Source organism: Haliotis asinina, chromosome 7 (genome assembly GCF_037392515.1).
Source record: "Haliotis asinina isolate JCU_RB_2024 chromosome 7, JCU_Hal_asi_v2, whole genome shotgun sequence".
NCBI lineage: Eukaryota > Metazoa > Mollusca > Gastropoda > Lepetellida > Haliotidae > Haliotis > Haliotis asinina.
This window is the reverse complement of record NC_090286.1, coordinates 66,346,443-66,362,175: the sequence shown is the minus strand read 5'-3', so window position 1 is coordinate 66,362,175 and position 15,733 is coordinate 66,346,443. Positions and strand designations below refer to the sequence as shown.

Below are 15,733 nucleotides of genomic sequence, written 5' to 3'. Positions count from 1 at the left end.
CAGATCAATGTCTCCACCGTCAAGCCGTTTAGTGCCAGATCAATGTCTCCACCGTCAAGCCGTTCATTGCCAGATCCACGTGTCCACCGTCATGCCCTTTATTGCCCGATCAATTTCTCCACCACACATGTCGTGCATTGCCAGATCAATTTCTCCACCACACATGTCGTTCATTCCCAGATCCACGTCTCCACCGTCAATCCGTTTAGTGCCAGATCAATGTCTCCACCGTCAAGCCGTTTAGTGCCAGATCAATGTCTCCACCGTCAAGCCGTTTAGTGCCAGATCAATGTCTCCACCGTCAAGCCGTTTAGTGCCAGATCCACGTCTCCACCGTCAATCCGTTTAGTGCCAGATCAATGTCTCCACCGTCAAGCCGTTTAGTGCCAGATCAATGTCTCCACCGTCAAGCCGTTTAGTGCCAGATCAATGTCTCCACCGTCATGCCGTTCATTGCCAGATCCACGTGTCCACCGTCATGCCGTTCATTGCCAGATCCATGTATCCACCATACATGCCGTTCATTGCTAGATCAACGTTTCCACCGTCTTGCTGTTCATTGCCAGATCAACGTGTCCACCGTCATGCCATTCATTGCTAGATCCACACCTCCACCGCCTTGCCCTTTATTGCCCGATCTCCACCACACATGTCGTGCATTGCCAGATCAATGTCTCCACCGTCATGCCATTCATTGCTAGATCCACACCTCCACCGCCTTGCCCTTTATTGCCCGATCAATTTCTCCACCACACATGTCGTGCATTGCCAGATCAATTTCTCCACCACACATGTCGTTCATTCCCAGATCCACGTCTCCACCGTCAATCCGTTTAGTGCCAGATCAATGTCTCCACCGTCAAGCCGTTTAGTGCCAAATCAATGTCTCCACCGTCAAGCCGTTTAGTGCCAGATCAATGTCTCCACCGTCAAGCCGTTTAGTGCCAGATCAATGTCTCCACCGTCAAGCCGTTTAGTGCCAGATCAATGTCTCCACCGTCAAGCCGTTTAGTGCCAGATCAATGTCTCCACCGTCAAGCCGTTTAGTGCCAGATCAATGTCTCCACCGTCAAGCCGTTTAGTGCCAGATCAATGTCTCCACCGTCAAGCCGTTTAGTGCCAAATAACGTCTCTCACGGAACATTATCCTTGGCTTCATTTGTGTTTTAGTGTCACGAGACACCTGACTGGCGGCACATCCTTAAATTAGCTTGTGTATTACGTCAAGAGACACCTATATTTTGTGCTTCAATTGTGTTTTAGTGTCACGAGACACCTGACTGGCGGCACATCCTTAAATTAGCTTGTGTATTACGTCAAGAGACACCTATATTTTGTGCTTCAATTGTGTTTTAGTGTCACGAGACACCTGACTGGCGGCACATCCTTAAATTAGCTTGTGTATTACGTCAAGAGACACCTATATTTTGTGCTACAATTGTGTTTTAGTGTCACGAGACACCTGACTGGCGGCACATCCTTAAATTAGCTTGTGTATTACGTCAAGAGACACCTATATTTTGTGCTACAATTGTGTTTTAGTGTCACGAGACACCTGACTGGCGGCACATCCTTAAATTAGCTTGTGTATTACGTCAAGAGACACCTATATTTTGTGCTTCAATTGTGTTTTAGTGTCACGAGACACCTGACTGGCGGCACATCCTTAAATTAGCTTGTGTATTACGTCAAGGGACACCTATATTTTGTGCTACAATTGTGTTTTAGAGTCACGAGACACCTAATGGGCGGCGTATCGTTAAATTAAATTGTGTATTATTATTATGTCACGAGAAAAGTCAAAACGGAAGCACGGGGGAGTGGGGAGAAAAGACTTAACACGTTTAGGCGGGAGGCCATTCATTAAACCAGTTAATGATTAAAACTTGGAGTTCTTGAAAACACTGGAATAATTGCCAGTACAATTATTACTAATACCTGGCGAGTAGGATGAGAAATCTACGGTCTCATTAGTTCTGGGTAAACAAAAATATCTTGACGGCTGAGGCCGCAATTACATTCTGTCTCCACTTTTTATGAAGTTTGTGTAGATTCAACAGGATCTAGTATGCGATTTCAGAGGGTATTACGATACAGTTCCTAAAGCATGGGCTAATATGATTATGTAAGGACACCGCTGAGCGATGTAAGGGAATCTACCAAATCTATGGCGTGCATTGCTCGATGCCGGTCTGTGTATTTACTAAGGCCCAATGTGTAGACGTAATGTGTTTCTGTCAGAATATGAATGAGACAGGTGGTTGAGCGTGTTTGTGTAGCATAAATCTAGACGTATGACACAAGTGAAAGTACTTACCAGACCCATACAATTGCTGATGGCGGCTCGCGACTCATCCGGCCAACTGCTGTACCCTGTGTAATGACAGTCATGGACCTCGTTGGCTTTGCGCTCAATGCTGTTAGACCCCCATATCTCAGTCACGAACTTTGTGGACATGAACTTGGTATTGAGAGTCAGGTTAAAATAAAACTCTTTCCCATAAGCTGAGAGTTTATAAAACACTCTTCCCTCTTCCTCCACTGGGAATCTCTGTAGGTAAAGCCTCTTGGGGCGACGTCTTCGGCGTTGGTTCTGGCGGTGCCGTCTGTGGGAAGTGACGTCACGTCGCCTCCTTGACAACACGTGCTGTTGACGGACGTCGTAACTAAGGAACTTCCCTCTCTCGTCCACCAGCATGGGAATGACCATCTCATAATGAGTGATTTGACTCAACAACGTGGCTGATAAAAACACATAGAGTTACACAGACATGGGGTACAATTACACTGTAAGGCTAACAAACTCCGCTCGAGTTTCACCACCAACACAGGACAGTTGTGGCAAACACGATATATGTGTGTTATGTGGCCAATGGCCGGATCCGGCCCGGTTGTTCTGATTGTGTTATACAGTAATTGGGTTTGTGTCGGTTCGTCTGAGACAGACGATGCCCCTCCGTCCATTAATTGTGGATAGGGTCACAAGAAACAGTCCCCAAACTCATTAAATAGGTTGTTCTGGAGAGTCATTTCTCGAATATTACGAAGCCGCATGTATCGAACCTGACACGATCCACTCTTTCTTAGTCCTAGCTGAACCAGATGTATTTGCCTATCCGACATTAAGTATTGTACTATAACCTGTACATTACCACGTAGCAGAGGTTTAGATGGTTTCGTTAAATCCGAATGTTCGTTATATGCGACTTCGTGTTATTCGATGTTGATCTTTGGTACGAATGCATTATTCGACATTATTCCACATGTGTGATAGACTGGACACTACAGGAAGACCGATACGGCTGTGATCTAACTAAGCAGTGTACACTGTCATATTCAAGCTTCGTGGGATATATGTTCATTCTCTGCCAATATAATCTACTGGAAGCCTGATGATCAGATTCCACAACACCCTTTCTATGGAAATAAGAAACGTGAAAGACTCACCTGTGCGATTCTGAAGGCTAGTTTTGTCCTGAGGTAAAAACCGCCCGTGTGTTTGGTAGGCATACAGCACCATGACCACCATGGACAACATGGAGCTACCTGAGGCCGCCGTCAGTGATGACATGTTGCTATCTATTCTCGTCTCTACACATACGTGGTCACCTCACGAAGTAACACGCTCTGCATGTGGCGAAAACCGACGCTCGCACATTCAGTTTTCTCTGTAGCGAGTAATAACAAGATTATAGAGTAGACCATTGAAAACCCCGGGCTAAGGATATCACAAACTCCAGGTTTAAAAATTCACATTGTCTCATTTTCAGTTGGAACTCTTGGGATTTGTCAAAGACGTCACAAGGTTTGTTAAGAGCGGTATCTCCAGTTAATCCCTTGGCTTCAAGTCTATATTCCTGGGTCGGGGGGCAGTTAGCTGCAGACTCCACGTGTGGCTGTGTACAGCACTAACAGACCCCAGTGGCCCAGCAGTACATCGCACACCGTCAAATGTTGATTACCCACCGTAACGGACGACTACGTGCAAGTATGAAACTGGTACTCCTTGTAATGAAACTCCAGGAACTGTGTTGATAAATAGTCCGTGAAAGTATGGGGGAAAAGAATAAGACACTAAACTGCAGTCAGCAATTATTTCTAATTAGAACAGCTGCCAGCAGACGGCATATTGGTTTAATGGACTCCTGTGAGCCGAACTTTTGCGGTTGTAATAAATTGTGAGTTTGTCATTACTACACACTTTCTAATTAACAAGGACGCCGGCCATGTTTTGTCCCGTCCGTACGCACTTTATCAGCCGAGACAATACATATCAAGTACACGTGTTGATGGTGTCACATTAAACATGTCAGCGACGAATCGTGGACCCAAATCCCAGAAATCCTTCTTTAAAACCGTCGACAACAACCAGCGAGTTGCATCTAGGTCCCGTACACGCAGTGTCAGACGGTCCACGATGTTTCTTCAGTGTAGCAGAACGTACGCGGGAGGATCAAGGCAGGCGAGTCTGCGGGCGAGATATTCAGCCTGGCGTCTAAACCTACCTCCAGCGTGGTGTCGACATTCAGCAAGACGCCACACTTGTAGCATATGGTTTTAATACCGACCGTGTCTGTCTGTGTATAAAGTATATGTTTGTATATTCTAATGGAAATGTGAAATGAGCGTGGCCGCACCATGGCGGGGTAACTCCCCCGTCTCCACAAGACGCTGATGGCATTTGCCTCACTTGCGCCCAACAAGGCGAACACAGTAATATCTAATCACACAAGTAACCATGAGATCAGATTGCAGGTGACTGTACTGCGGTCATGTCTGATACGGGTAGCCCACAGTACGAGAGCAGGGAAGTGATAAGAGACAGAGTCTTAGCAAGTCAGCACCTTCAAGACAGTTGCTGAAACAGGATGATAACTCACATTAGGTTGTGCACCTGAGAGTTGCTGACAGAGGATGATAACTCACATTAGGTTGTGCACCTGAGAGTTGCTGACAGAGGATGATAACTCACATTAGGTTGTGCACCTGAGAGCTGCTGACACAGGATGATAACTCACATTAGGTTGTGCACCTGAGAGTTGCTGAAACAGGATGATAATTCACATTAGGTTATGCACCTGAGAGTTGCTGAAACAGGATGATAACTCACATTAGGTTGTGCACGTGAGAGTTGCTGAAACAGGATGATAACTCACATTAGGTTGTGCACCTGAGAGTTACTGAAACAGGATGATAACTCACATTTGGTTGTGCACCTGAGAGTTGCTGAAACAGGATGATAACTCACATTAGGTTGTGCACCTGAGAGTTGCTGACAAAGGATGATAACTCACATTAGGTTGTGCACCTGAGAGTTGCTGACAGAGGATGATAACTCACATTAGGTTGTGCACCTGAGAGTTGCTGGAACAGGATGATAACTCACATTAGGTTGTGCACCTGAGAGTTGCTGACACAGGATGATAACTCACATTAGGTTGTGCACCTGAGAGTTGCTGAAACAGGATGATAACTCACATTAGGTTGTGCACCTGAGAGTTGCTGAAACAGGATGATAACTCACATTAGGTTGTGCACCTGAGAGTTTCTGAAACAGGATGATAACTCACATTAAGTTGTGCACCTGAGAGTTGCTGACAGAGGATGATAACTCACATTAGGTTGTGCACCTGAGAGTTGCTGACAGAGGATGATAACTCACATTAGGTTGTGCACCTGAGAGTTGCTGACAGAGGATGATAACTCACATTAGGTTGTGCACCTGAGAGTTGCTGACAGAGGATGATAACTCACATTAGGTTGTGCACCTGAGAGTTGCTGACAGAGGATGATAACTCACATTAGGTTGTGCACCTGAGAGTTGCTGACAAAGGATGATAACTCACATTAGGTTGTGCACCTGAGAGTTGCTGACAGAGGATGATAACTCACATTAGGTTGTGCACCTGAGAGTTGCTGACAGAGGATGATAACTCACATTAGGTTGTGCACCTGAGAGCTGCTGACACAGGATGATAACTCACATTAGGTTGTGCACCTGAGAGTTGCTGACAGAGGATGATAATTCACATTAGGTTGTGCACCTGAGAGTTGCTGAAACAGGATGATAACTCACATTAGGTTGTGCACGTGAGAGTTGCTGACACAGGATGATAACTCACATTAGGTTGTGCACATGAGAGTTGCTGAAACAGGATGATAACTCACATTTGGTTGTGCACCTGAGAGTTGCTGACAGAGGATGATAACTCACATTAGGTTGTGCACCTGAGAGTTGCTGACAGAGGATGATAACTCACATTAAGTTGTGCACCTGAGAGTTGCTGACAGAGGATGATAACTCACATTAGGTTGTGCACCTGAGAGTTGCTGAAACAGGATGATAACTCACATTAGGTTAAGCACCTGAGAGTTGCTGACACAGGATGATAACTCACATTAGGTTGTGCACCTGAGAGTTGCTGAAACAGGATGATAACTCACATTAGGTTGTGCACCTGAGAGTTGCTGAAACAGGATGATAACTCACATTAAGTTGTGCACCTGAGAGTTGCTGACAGAGGATGATAACTCACATTAGGTTGTGCACCTGAGAGTTGCTGAAACAGGATGATAACTCACATTAGGTTGTGCACCTGAGAGTTTCTGAAACAGGATGATAACTCACATTAAGTTGTGCACCTGAGAGTTGCTGACAGAGGATGATAACTCACATTAGGTTGTGCACCTGAGAGTTGCTGACAGAGGATGATAACTCACATTAGGTTGTGCACCTGAGAGTTGCTGAAACAGGATGATAACTCACATTAGGTTGTGCACCTGAGAGTTTCTGAAACAGGATGATAACTCACATTAAGTTGTGCACCTGAGAGTTGCTGACAGAGGATGATAACTCACATTAGTTTGTGCACCTGAGAGTTGCTGAAACAGGATGATAACTCACATTAGGTTGTGCACCTGAGAGTTTCTGAAACAGGATGATAACTCACATTAAGTTGTGCACCTGAGAGTTGCTGACAGAGGATGATAACTCACATTAGGTTGTGCACCTGAGAGTTGCTGACACAGGATGATAACTCACATTAGGTTGTGCACCTGAGAGTTGCTGACAGAGGATGATAACTCACATTAGGTTGTGCACCTGAGAGTTGCTGACAGAGGATGATAACTCACATTAGGTTGTGCACCTGAGAGTTGCTGACAGAGGATGATAACTCACATTAGGTTGTGCACCTGAGAGTTGCTGACAAAGGATGATAACTCACATTAGGTTGTGCACCTGAGAGTTGCTGACAAAGGATGATAACTCACATTAGGTTGTGCACCTGAGAGTTGCTGAAACAGGATGATAACTCACATTAGGTTGTGCACCTGAGAGTTGCTGACACAGGATGATAACTCACATTAGGTTGTGCACCTGAGAGTTGCTGACAGAGGATGATAATTCACATTAGGTTGTGCACCTGAGAGTTGCTGAAACAGGATGATAACTCACATTAGGTTGTGCACCTGAGAGTTGCTGAAACAGGATGATAACTCACATTAGGTTGTGCACCTGAGAGTTGCTGAAACAGGATGATAACTCACATTAAGTTGTGCACCTGAGAGTTGCTGAAAAAGGATGATAACTCACATTAAGTTGTGCACCTGAGAGTTGCTGACAGAGGATGATAACTCACATTAGGTTGTGCACCTGAGAGTTACTGAAACAGGATGATAACTCACATTAGGTTGTGCACCTGAGAGTTGCTGACTCACATTAGGTTGTGCACCTGAGAGATACTGAAACAGGATGATAACTCACATTAGGTTGTGCACCTGAGAGTTTCTGAAACAGGATGAAAACTCACATTAAGTTGTGCACCTGAGATTTGCTGACAGAGGATGATAACTCACATTAGGTTGTGCACCTGAGAGTTGCTGAAACAGGATGATAACTCACATTAGGTTGTGCACCTGAGAGTTCCTGACACAGGATGATAACTCACATTAGGTTGTGCACCTGAGAGTTGCTGACAGAGGATGATAACTCACATTAGGTTGTGCACCTGAGAGTAGCTGACAGAGGATGATAACTCACATTAGGTTGTGCACCTGAGAGTTGCTGACACAGGATGATAACTCACATTAGGTTGTGCACCTGAGAGTTGCTGACAGAGGATGATAACTCACATTAGGTTGTGCACCTGAGAGTTGCTGACACAGGATGATAACTCACATTAGGTTGTGCACCTGAGAGTTGCTGACAGAGGATGATAACTCACATTAGGTTGTGCACCTGAGAGTTGCTGACACAGGATGATAACTCACATTAGGTTGTGCACCTGAGAGTTGCTGAAACAGGATGATAACTCACATTAGGTTGTGCACCTGAGAGTTGCTGAAACAGGATGATAACTCACATTAAGTTGTGCACCTGAGAGTTGCTGACAGAGGATGATAACTCACATTAGGTTGTGCACCTGAGAGTTGCTGAAACAGGATGATAACTCACATTAGGTTGTGCACCTGAGAGTTTCTGAAACAGGATGATAACTCACATTAAGTTGTGCACCTGAGAGTTGCTGACAGAGGATGATAACTCACATTAGGTTGTGCACCTGAGAGTTTCTGAAACAGGATGATAACTCACATTAAGTTGTGCACCTGAGAGTTGCTGACAGAGGATGATAACTCACATTAGGTTGTGCACCTGAGAGTTGATGACACAGGATGATAACTCACATTAGGTTGTGCACCTGAGAGTTGCTGACAGAGGATGATAACTCACATTAGGTTGTGCACCTGAGAGTTGCTGACACAGGATGATAACTCACATTAGGTTGTGCACCTGAGAGTTGCTGACAGAGGATGATAACTCACATTAGGTTGTGCACCTGAGAGTTGCTGACAAAGGATGATAACTCACATTAGGTTGTGCACCTGAGAGTTGCTGACAAAGGATGATAACTCACATTAGGTTGTGCACCTGAGAGTTGCTGAAACAGGATGATAACTCACATTAGGTTGTGCACCTGAGAGTTGCTGACACAGGATGATAACTCACATTAGGTTGTGCACCTGAGAGTTGCTGACAGAGCATGATAACTCACATTAGGTTGTGCACCTGAGAGTTGCTGAAACAGGATGATAACTCACATTAGGTTGTGCACCTGAGAGTTGCTGAAACAGGATGATAACTCACATTAGGTTGTGCACCTGAGAGTTGCTGAAACAGGATGATAACTCACATTAAGTTGTGCACCTGAGAGTTGCTGAAAAAGGATGATAACTCACATTAAGTTGTGCACCTGAGAGTTGCTGACAGAGGATGATAACTCACATTAGGTTGTGCACCTGAGAGTTGCTGAAACAGGATGATAACTCACATTAGGTTGTGCACCTGAGAGTTGCTGACAGAGGATGATAACTCACATTAGGTTGTGCACCTGAGAGATACTGAAACAGGATGATAACTCACATTAGGTTGTGCACCTGAGAGTTTCTGAAACAGGATGAAAACTCACATTAAGTTGTGCACCTGAGATTTGCTGACAGAGGATGATAACTCACATTAGGTTGTGCACCTGAGAGTTGCTGAAACAGGATGATAACTCACATTAGGTTGTGCACCTGAGAGTTCCTGACACAGGATGATAACTCACATTAGGTTGTGCACCTGAGAGTTGCTGACAGAGGATGATAACTCACATTAGGTTGTGCACCTGAGAGTAGCTGACAGAGGATGATAACTCACATTAGGTTGTGCACCTGAGAGTTGCTGACACAGGATGATAACTCACATTAGGTTGTGCACCTGAGAGTTGCTGACAGAGGATGATAACTCACATTAGGTTGTGCACCTGAGAGTTGCTGACACAGGATGATAACTCACATTAGGTTGTGCACCTGAGAGTTGCTGACAGAGGATGATAACTCACATTAGGTTGTGCACCTGAGAGTTGCTGACACAGGATGATAACTCACATTAGGTTGTGCACCTGAGAGTTGCTGAAACAGGATGATAACTCACATTAGGTTGTGCACCTGAGAGTTGCTGAAACAGGATGATAACTCACATTAAGTTGTGCACCTGAGAGTTGCTGACAGAGGATGATAACTCACATTAGGTTGTGCACCTGAGAGTTGCTGAAACAGGATGATAACTCACATTAGGTTGTGCACCTGAGAGTTTCTGAAACAGGATGATAACTCACATTAAGTTGTGCACCTGAGAGTTGCTGACAGAGGATGATAACTCACATTAGGTTGTGCACCTGAGAGTTGCTGAAACAGGATGATAACTCACATTAGGTTGTGCACCTGAGAGTTTCTGAAACAGGATGATAACTCACATTAAGTTGTGCACCTGAGAGTTGCTGACAGAGGATGATAACTCACATTAGGTTGTGCACCTGAGAGTTGCTGACACAGGATGATAACTCACATTAGGTTGTGCACCTGAGAGTTGCTGACAGAGGATGATAACTCACATTAGGTTGTGCACCTGAGAGTTGCTGAAACAGGATGATAACTCACATTAGGTTGTGCACCTGAGAGTTAATGACACAGGATGATAACTCACATTAGGTTGTGCACCTGAGAGTTGCTGACAAAGGATGATAACTCACATTAGGTTGTGCACCTGAGAGTTGCTGACAAAGGATGATAACTCACATTAGGTTGTGCACCTGAGAGTTGCTGAAACAGGATGATAACTCACATTAGGTTGTGCACCTGAGAGCTGCTGACACAGGATGATAACTCACATTAGGTTGTGCACCTGAGAGTTGCTGACAGAGGATGATAACTCACATTAGGTTGTGCACCTGAGAGTTGCTGAAACAGGATGATAACTCACATTAGGTTGTGCACCTGAGAGTTGCTGAAACAGGATGATAACTCACATTAAGTTGTGCACCTGAGAGTTGCTGACAGAGGATGATAACTCACATTAGGTTGTGCACCTGAGAGTTGCTGAAACAGGATGATAACTCACATTAGGTTGTGCACCTGAGAGTTTCTGAAACAGGATGATAACTCACATTAAGTTGTGCACCTGAGAGTTGCTGACAGAGGATGATAACTCACATTAGTTTGTGCACCTGAGAGTTGCTGAAACAGGATGATAACTCACATTAGGTTGTGCACCTGAGAGTTTCTGAAACAGGATGATAACTCACATTAAGTTGTGCACCTGAGAGTTGCTGACAGAGGATGATAACTCACATTAGGTTGTGCACCTGAGAGTTGCTGACACAGGATGATAACTCACATTAGGTTGTGCACCTGAGAGTTGCTGACACAGGATGATAACTCACATTAGGTTGTGCACCTGAGAGTTGCTGACAGAGGATGATAACTCACATTAGGTTGTGCACCTGAGAGTTGCTGACAGAGGATGATAACTCACATTAGGTTGTGCACCTGAGAGTTGCTGACAAAGGATGATAACTCACATTAGGTTGTGCACCTGAGAGTTGCTGACAAAGGATGATAACTCACATTAGGTTGTGCACCTGAGAGTTGCTGACAGAGGATGATAACTCACATTAGGTTGTGCACCTGAGAGCTGCTGACACAGGATGATAACTCACATTAGGTTGTGCACCTGAGAGTTGCTGACAGAGGATGATAATTCACATTAGGTTGTGCACCTGAGAGTTGCTGAAACAGGATGATAACTCACATTAGGTTGTGCACCTGAGAGTTGCTGAAACAGGATGATAACTCACATTAGGTTGTGCACCTGAGAGTTGCTGAAACAGGATGATAACTCACATTAAGTTGTGCACCTGAGAGTTGCTGAAAAAGGATGATAACTCACATTAAGTTGTGCACCTGAGAGTTGCTGACAGAGGATGATAACTCACATTAGGTTGTGCACCTGAGAGTTGCTGAAACAGGATGATAACTCACATTAGGTTGTGCACCTGAGAGTTGCTGACAGAGGATGATAACTCACATTAGGTTGTGCACCTGAGAGATACTGAAACAGGATGATAACTCACATTAGGTTGTGCACCTGAGAGTTTCTGAAACAGGATGAAAACTCACATTAAGTTGTGCACCTGAGATTTGCTGACAGAGGATGATAACTCACATTAGGTTGTGCACCTGAGAGTTGCTGAAACAGGATGATAACTCACATTAGGTTGTGCACCTGAGAGTTGCTGACAAAGGATGATACCTCACATTAAGTTGTGCACCTGAGAGTTGCTGACAGAGGATGATAACTCACATTAGGTTGTCCACCTGAGAGTTGCTGACAAAGGATGATAACTCACATTAGGTTGTGCACCTGAGAGTTGCTGACAGAGGATGATAACTCACATTAGGTTGTGCACCTGAGAGCTGCTGACACAGGATGATAACTCACAATAGGTTGTGCACCTGAGAGTTGCTGACAGAGGATGATAATTCACATTAGGTTGTGCACCTGAGAGTTGCTGAAACAGGATGATAACTCACATTAGGTTGTGCACGTGAGAGTTGCTGACACAGGATGATAACTCACATTAGGTTGTGCACATGAGAGTTACTGAAACAGGATGATAACTCACATTTGGTTGTGCACCTGAGAGTTGCTGACAGAGGATGATAACTCACATTAGATTGTGCACCTGACAGTTGCTGACAAAAGATGATAACTCACATTAGGTTGTGCACCTGAGAGTTGCTGACAGAGGATGATAACTCACATTAGGTTGTGCACCTGAGAGTTGCTGAAACAGGATGACAACTCACATTAGGTTGTGCACCTGAGAGTTCCTGACAAAGGATGATAACTCACATTAAGTTGTGCACCTGAGAGTTGCTGACAGAGGATGATAACTCACATCAGGTTGTGCACCTGAGAGTTGCTGACACAGGATGATAACTCACATTAGGTTGTGCACCTGAGAGCTGCTGACACATGATGATAACTCACATTAGGTTGTGCACCTGAGAGTTGCTGACAGAGGATGATAATTCACATTAGGTTGTGCACCTGAGAGTTCCTGAAACAGGATGATAACTCACATTAGGTTGTGCACGTGAGAGTTCCTGACACAGGATGATAACTCACATTAGGTTGTGCACATGAGAGTTACTGAAACAGGATGATAACTCACATTTGGTTGTGCACCTGAGAGTTGCTGACAGAGGATGATAACTCACATTAGGTTGTGCACCTGAGAGTTGCTGACAAAGGATGATAACTCACATTAAGTTGTGCACCTGAGAGTTGCTGAAACAGGATGATAACTCACATTAGGTTGTGCACCTGAGAGTTGCTGACAGAGGATGATAACTCACATTAGGTTGTGCACCTGAGAGTTGCTGACACAGGATGATAACTCACATTAGGTTGTGCACCTGAGAGTTGCTGACAGAGGATGATAACTCACATTAGGTTGTGCACCTGAGAGTTGCTGACACAGGATGATAACTCACATTAGGTTGTGCACCTGAGAGTTGCTGACAGAGGATGATAACTCACATTAGGTTGTGCACCTGAGAGCTGCTGACAAAGGATGATAACTCACATTAGGTTGTGCACCTGAGAGTTGCTGACAAAGGATGATAACTCACATTAGCTTGTGCACCTGAGAGTTGCTGAAACAGGATGATAACTCACATTAGGTTGTGCACCTGAGAGCTGCTGACACAGGATGATAACTCACATTAGGTTGTGCACCTGAGAGTTGCTGACAGAGGATGATAATTCACATTAGGTTGTGCACCTGAGAGTTGCTGAAACAGGATGATAACTCACATTAGGTTGTGCACCTGAGAGTTGCTGACACAGGATGATAACTCACATTAGGTTGTGCACCTGAGAGTTGCTGAAACAGGATGATAACTCACATTAAGTTGTGCACCTGAGAGATGCTGAAAAAGGATGATAACTCACATTAAGTTGTGCACCTGAGAGTTGCTGACAGAGGATGATAACTCACATTAGGTTGTGCACCTGAGAGTTGCTGAAACAGGATGATAACTCACATTAGGTTGTGCACCTGAGAGTTGCTGACAGAGGATGATAACTCACATTAGGTTGTGCACCTGATAGATACTGAAACAGGATGATAACTCACTTTAGGTTGTGCACCTGAGAGTTTCTGAAACAGGATGAAAACTCACATTAAGTTGTGCACCTGAGATTTGCTGACAGAGGATGATAACTCACATTAGGTTGTGCACCTGAGAGTTGCTGAAACAGGATGATAACTCACATTAGGTTGTGCACCTGAGAGTTCCTGACACAGGATGATAACTCACATTAGGTTGTGCACCTGAGAGTTGCTGACAGAGGATGATAACTCACATTAGGTTGTGCACCTGAGAGTAGCTGACAGAGGATGATAACTCACATTAGGTTGTGCACCTGAGAGTTGCTGACACAGGATGATAACTCACATTAGGTTGTGCACGTGAGAGTTGCTGACACAGGATGATAACTCACATTAGGTTGTGCACCTGAGAGTTGCTGGAACAGGATGATAACTCACATTGGGTTGTGCACCTGAGAGTTGCTGACAAAGGATGATAATTCACATTAAGTTGTGCACCTGAGAGTTGCTGACAGAGGATGATAACTCACATTAGGTTGTGCACCTGAGAGTTGCTGACAAAGGATGATAACTCACATTAGGTTGTGCACCTGAGAGTTGCTGACAGAGGATGATAACTCACATTAGGTTGTGCACCTGAGAGTTGCTGACACAGGATGATACCTCACATTAGGTTGTGCACCTGAGAGTTGCTGACAGAGGATGATAATTCACATTAGGTTGTGCACCTGGGAGTTGCTGAAACAGGATGATAACTCACATTAGGTTGTGCACGTGAGAGTTGCTGACACAGGATGATAACTCACATTAGGTTGTGCACATGAGAGTTACTGAAACAGGATGATAACTCACATTTGGTTGTGCACCTGAGAGTTGCTGACAGAGGATGATAACTCACATTAGGTTGTGCACCTGAGAGTTGCTGACAAAGGATGATAACTCACATTAGGTTGTGCACCTGAGAGTTGCTGACAGAGGATGATAACTCACATTAGGTTGTGCACCTGAGAGTTGCTGAAACAGGATGACACCTCACATTAGGTTGTGCACCTGAGAGTTCCTGACAAAGGATGATAACTCACATTAAGTTGTGCACCTGAGAGTTGCTGACACAGGATGATAACTCACATTAGGTTGTGCACCTGAGAGTTGCTGAAACAGGATGATAACTCACATTAAGTTGTGCACCTGAGAGTTGCTGAAAAAGGATGATAACTCACATTAAGTTGTGCACCTGAGAGTTGCTGACAGAGGATGATAACTCACATTAGGTTGTGCACCTGAGAGTTGCTGAAACAGGATGATAACTCACATTAGGTTGTGCACCTGAGAGTTGCTGACAGAGGATGATAACTCACATTAGGTTGTGCACCTGATAGATACTGAAACAGGATGATAACTCACTTTAGGTTGTGCACCTGAGAGTTTCTGAAACAGGATGAAAACTCACATTAAGTTGTGCACCTGAGATTTGCTGACAGAGGATGATAACTCACATTAGGTTGTGCACCTGAGAGTTGCTGAAACAGGATGATAACTCACATTAGGTTGTGCACCTGAGAGTTCCTGACACAGGATGATAACTCACATTAGGTTGTGCACCTGAGAGTTGCTGACAGAGGATGATAACTCACATTAGGTTGTGCACCTGAGAGTAGCTGACAGAGGATGATAACTCACATTAGGTTGTGCACCTGAGAGTTGCTGACACGGGATGATAACTCACATTAGGTTGT

General features: G+C 44.6%; 1 protein-coding gene across 1 annotated transcript in view; it reads right to left on the bottom strand.

Moving 5' to 3' along the window:
* The window catches only part of LOC137292133 (A disintegrin and metalloproteinase with thrombospondin motifs 6-like), a 50,612-nt gene extending 47,041 nt beyond the window's left edge, over positions 1-3,571 (bottom strand). The window contains exons 1-2 of the mRNA XM_067823674.1: positions 3,448-3,571; positions 2,318-2,742 (exon numbers count right to left, since the gene is read on the bottom strand). Coding sequence (XP_067679775.1) covers positions 2,318-2,742; positions 3,448-3,571 — 549 coding nt within the window. The remainder of the gene's footprint in view (positions 1-2,317; positions 2,743-3,447) is intronic.
* Positions 3,572-15,733: the final 12,162 nt, after the last annotated feature.